The 9102-nt window shown below is 40.4% G+C and overlaps 1 protein-coding gene across 1 annotated transcript; it reads left to right on the forward strand.

Annotated features, from left to right (window-relative positions):
- The first annotated feature begins 1759 nt into the window (after positions 1–1759).
- On the forward strand, positions 1760–2782 carry LOC132609418 (GCN5-related N-acetyltransferase 8-like). Its single transcript, XM_060323394.1, has one exon. The coding sequence runs from the start codon at positions 1868–1870 to the stop codon at positions 2531–2533; it is 666 nt and encodes a 221-aa protein (XP_060179377.1). The 5' UTR covers positions 1760–1867; the 3' UTR covers positions 2534–2782.
- The last annotated feature ends 6320 nt before the right edge of the window (positions 2783–9102 follow it).

Below are 9102 nucleotides of genomic sequence, written 5' to 3' on the forward strand. Positions count from 1 at the left end.
TTATACCTTCTATTAAATACGGTATAAAAAATTACTACTGAAATATTCCAGCCTATACCATGCACTAAACGACCGCTTAGTTATTAACAAAAACACTCATATCAATGAAGGTGGATGGTCAAAATATGTGCATTTGTTGAAAAAAGATAACTTCACTTTCATGCTTAGCCACATTCTATTTTCCAGCTTGAATAGACTGATGCTACAGTATGTACATATCTGTCTCAAATACTTCCAGATTAGTGCTTGCTTTTCATTTCCATTATGTCTTTCGAGATTTAGAGACCATAACTTCATTATCCTTTTATACGGAAACAGCTATTTTCAATTGGACTTTTAGACTTGTCCAGTTGCAAGTATTATGAAGCTTAAGCTGGCTACTGGCTCCATGACAGCTAGAATTAGAAAATAGTTCACACAAATAAAGTGCGTTCAACTCTTCAAAAGTTGGTAATCAGTTGACTACTCAAACTTTGTAATGAAATAAAATAGGAGTGGAAGTTAGAGTGATCAATTCGAATTTGTATACGGAGTAAAAACAAAATATGAAAGTTTCATGACCAATCGAACCGATACTGGGGTAAACAGAGGAAGAGAATTTATTGAATGCCCTCAGGAATTTATTAAAGTAGTAATATATTATGTTTCAAAAGGATATTTTTTCCTTTTTCTTTTTTATATGGATCACTGTAGCTATAAAAAGACTAAAAATAAAAAATAAAATAAAAAGAAAAAGGAGTTTCCTCCATTTTCCTTGTGTTAAATTAACCCTCAAATGGATACCATATATTTGTGTATCGGGAGGTTTTTAATAGCATAATTGGTTGGCTATCTGGAATTTCACATTGTTGGTAAGGGCTCAATTCCCACCTTGTCTTCCCCTACCCCTTATGTAATTAAAAAAAAAAGAAATTGTGTATCGCTTTGACATTTTTTTTAAAAAAGCATACCAATTTTTTTTTTTTAAACGTTTTTAGGTTAACTGGTTTGGACTAAAAAGTTTGTAGAATTAACACGATCATTTTTTATCCTGTAGTCGTAATAATCAGGGGTGGAGTTCAAGTATCACTTACGTGTCAGTAGTTTTTTGCTTAAACTCTATATTGACGTTACAAATTTAATAAATATGTATAAAAAATATCGTATTACATCACATAAATATTGCAAAATCACGACGACTTTCGTTTTACACTTAGTTTTACATGTTGGAAATTTCAATTTCAAGAATTTGTTTCGACATTTATTTTAATATCTATAAAAATGGTACTTTATTTACGATATTTAAGAAATATCACATTAAAATTTCCAATATATATTAATGTCGCTAAATAAATAGTGAATTTTTTCTGCGACCTTTTCAATCTTTGATCCTTGATTAACTCAGAATTGGTACGTTGTATCTCCCTTCTTTCAATATATTTGTTTTTTCCCGCTGGCCAAATGAGAATAGCACATGGCATTTTAATATAAAATATATACGGCTAGGTTTGTTTTCTTGCAGTAGAGAAGACACACTTGGTCATGTTAACTCAACTGAAAGTTCAGTTGACAAAGTAACAAGTTAAACTAGCGATGGCTAGACTGCTAGAGCCAAAGACGAGTCAATATATGCTTTTCAGTCAACCAAAAGCTACTCTTGATGTGATATGTTATAAAAATATCTATTTGAATGATTAAGGAAGTGGTCCCTCTATTTTATCCACTGCAATTTGGTGACAATATTTTTATAAAGATATTTGTCTTTTTGTTTTTCTTTTTTTTTCATTTGAATAAAGGGTCACGAAACAATAGAACATATATACTGTCTTACCATATTTGAAAACTTTTCCTATAGTCGCAACTATTATCATAGTTTACAATACATCCAATGGCCGAAAAAGTCAGTTTCGACACCCAAATCTCTGGTAGAGTTCGTATCGCCACAGAATCTGACGTGCCACACCTCCACAAACTCATGTATCAAATGGCGAAATATCACGATTATACTAAGGTTTTTAATGCCACTGAGGCTTCCATCTCTACCAATCTTTTCAATTCCAATAATCCTTGCCCTCCTTTCTACTCAGTGACAACATTCATTCTTGAAGTCTCACCCGACACTTTTCCTCAAAAAACCACTAAAAATTCCATTTTTGACCCAATTTTGAAAACCATCAATCTTGATTCACCTATATTAGATCCAGAATTAGAACTGTTCAACACCGATGAACATAATAACGTCTTTGTAGCTGGCTATGTCCTTTTCTTCCCTAGCTATTCGGGGTACTTTGAGAAACCCGGTTTCTTTATAGAAAACATGTATGTTAGGGAGTGTTATAGAAAGTATGGATTTGGGAAGATGTTGTTTTCTGCTGTGGCATCGCAGGCAGTTAAAATGGGGTTCACTAAAGTTGACTGGCTAACAGTTGGGTGGAATAATAATGCAATTGATTTTTATCTTGGAATGGGGGCTTATATCATGGGAGATGTCAAACGTTTTAGGCTTTCTGGTGAAGGGCTTGATGCATTTGCTACAAGTGATCGAGGATGCTAACAAGTTTTGCTAAGTGGATACCAAGATTGATGGTCCTTATTATGATCATAGACGAATCAAAATTTAGAGTCAAAAGATTCAATACTGAGTGTTATCGAACATTAAGTTTTATTTGCAATATGCATATATGATTCGAGCCGAAACAATATGTACGGATAAATTCATAACTCGCCCTATATAAATTCGTCTCTAAAACCGAGTACCACATTCAAGTTAATTATTATAACAAGAAGTATATGTTTTTCAGTATTTTTTCTCCTGAAGGGTTCCCCGTAGTGATTTTCCTCTTACTTTATGTCAAATTACCTTTCCACTTTAAGAATGAAGAAGAGAGTCAATAACCCAAAAAATTCGAAATGTACAAACCTTTTCTTACTAAAAATTTACCCCCACTCACGATTTACATCAAACTATATTAATATATTACAATTAAGCGATAAATTGAGGTAGAAGTATGTATTAACTAGTCATGATTTAGTAATAAAGTTAAATATAACATAAATTACGAATAGATATCATGCATGTATTGATTTGGTATAAATATTATTTATGAGTAAAGTATTTTTCATCTCGCCTCCTTTTCCCTTCTAACTCTGTGTGGTCTCTACCCAAGTGCGAACACATAGAATTTTATATTAAGGTGAATCCCCACTCTAATCCAGTTAAATAAATTTACAAAGGGATTCAAGTTCATGTAATTCCACTAATTAATGATAGGGAGAAAGGCTAGTTCAGTGATTCCAAAGATACAAAGTGTGCATTTTGAAAATTCGAAAAGAGTTGTATTGAGAACAAACTTGGGGTACAACCATGCCCCTAGCTTTATGAGCTTCAAAAACCAACCCGTTTGAGCATTCACCCCAATAAAGTTGCAGTACTGCAACTTTCTCATCCAGTATAGCTTTTACATTTTCCTTGTGAGGAAATGCAAGAATAACCCCAACAGTAAGTTCAAGGAACGACAGAGATTTAGACAAGAAGCAGCAGATTGAACAAGAGGGTCAAGATACAATTAACTACCAGACCAATTAAAAATGAGGTAGACCTACAGGGTGAGTGGATGAAGTAATAGTGCAACGGGCATAACTGTTGGGTCTACGAATAAAGTCTCACATTTGTAGCTGAAATGAAAAAAAGAACTACTTATAAGGTGTTGGATACTCTTAATGGTGTGAAGCCTTTTGGAGAAAACTGTGCGGACTTGTCCCAAAGCGGATTTGTTACACCTTATTAAGAATATTCTTGGACCATTTTAGCCCAATAATAACCGGAGAAAGAGGTCAGTGAAATAAGCTGAGAAGGTGATAGAAAAAGTAGCTGAGCTACTAGTGCAGACTGAAAGCAGAAATAGACCTCCATACAGACTGTCACCTCTTTTCCCTCATAGACTTGCAAAGCAAAGGAAGGAGGATCAATAGAGGAAGTTTATTGAAATCCTGACAGTTGAGTGTCAACATTGTATACGGTAAAAACCGGATGCGAGCCAAACCGGTGGAGCGAGGGGACCGACTGATCTGCCTTCTTCGTCATTGGAACGACCAAGCCCGGTGACCCGAGCATTCGTGGCCGTTGGTCCGAGTAGCCGTTGGTCCGTGTGGGCGTTGGTCCGAGTAGCCGTTGGTCCGTGTGGCCGTTGGTCCGAGTAGCCGTTGGTCCGTGTGGCCGTTGCACGCGGGTCACGTGCCAGTAACGTCCTGTCCTGGTCAACTACCCACCATGCGTGTGTCAGACGGCGCCGTCAGCCCAATCCCACCAAATCCGTGCAGAGCTGTCCTTGTTGCTATTATTTTATTAGTTCACATCATATGAGACCCATGGAGGTCACACTATAAATAGAGCACATCCCCCTCCTTTGTAAGGGTTGGCATCTTTTACTTTCCAAGAACATTTATAATAGAAGAGCTCATATATTCAATCTCTCTCTCAATATCTGATCCGGCCAAGATTGTTTGTTTCGGTTTATATTGTGTTTCTTCCATCAAAGTGTTTCGCACTGTTTATACACGTTTACATTCTTGGCAAGTCTCCATCCTCGATCGCTTTATCGAAGAACTCTCGCATATACATTTTCTCCATCTACATAAACCAAGATCCAAGCACATATCCTATACCCACTTAATTGCGTATCCGATTTCGGGGTAAACAGTTTGGCGCCCACCGTGGGGCTAGGATAATAGTGGTCTTTGATCTTGATCTCTATCTTACCCATCAAAATTAGAAACATCTGCCACCCGTCTCTGAAAAAAACGGACCAAATGGCTAACAGTGGGCAATCTGGTCACGTCAACAACAACGAGATCGTGGCCGAAAATGAAGGCAGCGGGCCACGAGGATTGCCAAACCCCACTGACCCTTTAAATACTAACAATTCAATTACTTTGTCAGGGACACAAGTCCGGAAAGAACCGGATACCCCGAATGATAATATTGACTTGCGTTTAATTTTTGAAATGTTGTAGGAACAGAGAGCGGCGATTGCCGAACAGGGAATCGCAATAGCCCAGCTGCAAAACGGAGGAGATAAAACGACCCCGGAAAAGGCGAAGAGTGTTGCTGAACCCAGAAGAGATGAGGCACGGATGGTTGAAAGCAATGGCTCCGGAGCTGTTCCATCCACCGAGATTCTGAGAATGCTCGAAACGTTGGCGAAGCGGGTGGACTCGACCGAAAAAAGGGTGGAGACATACAACTCTCGGGTGGATCAAATCCCGGGGGCTCCGCCTATTTTGAAAGGGCCGGATTCAAAGAGGTGCATCCAAAGGCCTTTTCCTCCGAGTGCAGCTCCGAAATTGATCCCGAAGAGGTTCAAAATGCCGGATATCCAAAAATATGACGGCATAACGGACCCTCACGAACACGTGACCTCATACGCCTGTGCTATAAAAGGAAATGATATGGAAGATGATGAAATCGAATCCGTGTTGCTGAAAAAGTTCGGGGAAACTCTGTCAAAAGGAGCATTGACTTGGTACGATCATCTGCCCAAGCATTCAATCGCTTCTTTCGAAATGCTCGTCGATGCCTTCATAAAAGCACACGCCGGGTGCAGGCTCGAAAGACGGATATTTTCCGTGTAGCCCAAGAGACGAGGAGCTATTGCGTGAATTTGTCAACCGGTTCCAAAGGGAACGAATGGAGCTCCCCCCGGTTCCGGAGGAATCGGCCGCACAAGCTTTCACAAAGGGGCTCAATGTTCAGAGCTCGACGGCTTCGTACAAATTAAAGGAAAGCTTGCTGGAATACGAGGCCGTGACCTGGGCGGATGTCCATAACCGATACGAGTCAAAAATTCGGATAGAGGATGACCAAATCGAGCTTCCCCCGGGGCCCGTAAAAATGAACAAAAGCTCGGAGAGATCACGAAAGAATTACGAACCGGAGGCCGGACCATCGAGGGAAAGGTATCGGCCATACTCTAAAAAACCAAGCTTCAGGTCGGAAAAATCAAGGGATGGCCCGAGTCATTTCTCCGGGCGGGGGTGATAAACGGGCCGAGTCCCCGGTTCAGGTATACCACCGAGGAGTCAAACGAGGAGGCCACGGCTGTGAAACTCGATCTCACAGATGAACTTCGCAAAAACGCGTTGGTCCGTATTGCAACCCAGAAGCAGAGAATGGAAAGGTACTACAATCGGAGAGCCAATTTTTGATATTTCTAAGTCGGGGACTTGGTGCTTCGGAAAGATACCTTGAGCACCAAGAATCCCAACGGAGGAAAACTGGGTCCGAACTGGGAAAGACCGTACAAGATAACCGAGGTAACGGGCAAAGGATCGTATCAGCTGGAATCCGTGGACGGGTAGCGATTGTGCAACAATCGGAACGTGGCTCATTTGAAGGGATATTACTGCTAAGGTATGGACACCTCATGTTTAACCTTTTTCTTTTTGCAGGAAGTCAAGTACCGGATAAAGTTAGGATCTAGGTCTGAAAACGCGTGTTGCACTCTTTTCTTTAGTACGGTTTTATCCCAAAATGGGTTTTTCGACAAGGTTTTTAATGAGACAACAAGTACAACGTGTTACTTAACAAAAATAAGGACAAACGACCGGGAACTCGGGGTCACGGCCTACGAGTGGGAACTTGATAGCGCTCGCCTGATGTTGCAGCTCGGATAAACACTAGGGGACTTATACCCACATCGAGGTTTACCCCGGTTAGTGAAAAACGGAGGATCTCAACAAATCAAGACCGGACCTTCTGCATTAGGTTCCGGTGTAAGGACCAAACGATCATAATGAATCGTGTCCCATTCAACATTTTCTATGGTAAAACTAAGGCCCGGCCACCGGCCATAGCCTCCGATGTAAGGACCAAACGATCATAATGAATCGTGTCGCATTCAACATTTGCTACGGCAAAATTAAGGCCCGGTCACCGGCCATAGCCTCCGATGTAAGGACCAAACGATCATAATGAATCGTGTCCCATTTAACATTTGCTACGGCAAAACTAAGGCCCGGCCACCGGTCATAGCCTCCGATGTAAGGACCAAACGATCATAATGAATCGTGTCCCATTTTTCATTTGCTACGGCTAAGGAAGGAAGAATTAAAATTCTCATATGTACAAGCATTTTGCAAACGCAAAGTTACCAAAAGCTGGTATAACAAAATCTTGGGTGTCTTTCTGTTAAAAGGACTTCGCCCCGATGGTAACCGCCGTATTCCGTCACTGCCCCACTCACATGCTCTATATCGAGGATTGTGCCCGAAATTCGACAAAGGCGACAAGGTCACAATGACCGAAGCCAAAGCTTGGCAAATTCCCCCAAAATGGGGACTGCTACATCAGAAACTTTGCCAAGGTTGAAAAAATACCGACCCTGAAGAAAATGCCTATCGTAATTCGGAGACATCTGAACTTATGAAGCATCGGATAAGTCCCACGGGCACGGTGAATTAACGACTATGAGTCGACCTGTCCTAAAACGGATCAATGATCATGACCAAAATAATGGCAAACATTCAAAACGAAGAAACAAAAAGGTAACGACGAGCTGACAGGGCCACCGGTTTCAGAAGTTATCCACTCCCCGTTACTCCGATAGATCGGAGATCCGAGAAGTGTGGGGCTATCTGTATATGGTAAAAACCGGATGCGAGGCAAACCGGTGGAGCGAGGGGACCGACTGATCTGCCTTCTTCGTCATTGGAACGACCAAGCCCGGTGACCCGAGCATTCGTGGCCGTTGGTCCGAGTAGCCGTTGGTCCAAGTAGCCGTTGGTCCGTGTGGCCGTTGGTCCGAGTAGCCATTGGTCCGAGTAGCCGTTGGTCCGAGTAGCCGTTGGTCCGTGTGGCCGTTGCACGCGGGTCACGCGCCAGTAACGTCCTGTCCTGGTCAACTACCCACCATGCGTGTGTCAGACGGTGCCGTCAGCCCAATCCCACCAAATCCGTGCAGAGCTGTCCTTGTTGCTATTATTTTATTAGTTCACATCATATGAGACCCATGGAGGTCACACTATAAATAGAGCACATCCCCCTCCTTTGTAAGGGTTGGCATCTTTTACTTTCCAAGAACATTTATAATAGAAGAGCTCATATATTCAATCTCTCTCTCAATATCTGATCCGGTCAAGATTGTTTGTTTCGGTTTATATTGTGTTTCTTCCATCAAAGTTTTTCGCACTGTTTATACACGTTTACATTCTTGGCAAGTCGCCATCCTCGATCGATTTATCGAAGAACTCTCGCATATACATTTTCTCCATCTACATAAACCAAGATCCAAGCACATATCCTATACCCACTTACAAATTTAATTGCGTATCCGATTTCGGGGTAAACAAACATTCCCCTGCTAGAGGTATTGAAATATATGCCTAGGTATGCTAAATTGATGAAAGACTTTTTGTCAAAGGAGATTGACTTCCAACAAAAATTTACATGGAACAACCCGAAGAGTTTGTAGTTCCCGAAAATAGAAAAAAAGGTGCGTCGACTTACTAAATGTCTTTACGGACTAAACCAAGCACCCAAATAATAGCACGCAGATTTTTGATCGGATAATATTGTCAAATGGTTTCACAATTAATGAATGTGATAAATTGGTGTACATTAAAAATAACTCCAATAAAGTGGTCATTGTTTGTCTATGATTGGATGATATGTTGATAATGAATTATGACATTGCCAACATAAACACTACTAAGTGTATGCTTACTAATAAGTTTGATATAACAGACTAATAAGGAGTTGCTGACTTAATTTTGGGAATTAAGATCCATAAGACTCTACAAGGTCTAGTATTATCTCAATCTCAATACATTAAGACGTTACTTGACAAGTTCAAGTATTTAGACTTCAAAGTTGCAAAGACGTCAATAGATGTAAACCTAGCTCTTGCAAAGAATAAAGGTACAGTAAGTCTTAATTGAACTATGCTCGAGTATTGGAAGCTATCAACACATGAGTAATATAAATCAAACTCATTGGATAACAATGAAATGGATTTTTGGATATTTGAAACATATCTAAAATTTTGCTTAGCGTTACAATAAATGCTTTTACGGTTATTGAGGAATATAGTGACGTAAATTTGATCACCGGGTCAACCAAAACTAAGT

Source organism: Lycium barbarum, chromosome 9, assembly GCF_019175385.1.
Source record: "Lycium barbarum isolate Lr01 chromosome 9, ASM1917538v2, whole genome shotgun sequence".
Lineage (NCBI taxonomy): Eukaryota > Viridiplantae > Streptophyta > Magnoliopsida > Solanales > Solanaceae > Lycium > Lycium barbarum.

What these genes read in the sequence shown, in the direction of transcription:
- LOC132609418 (XM_060323394.1), top strand. Translation starts at nt 1,868, where the DNA reads ATGGCCGAAAAAGTCAGTTTCGACACCCAAATCTCTGGTAGAGTTCGT.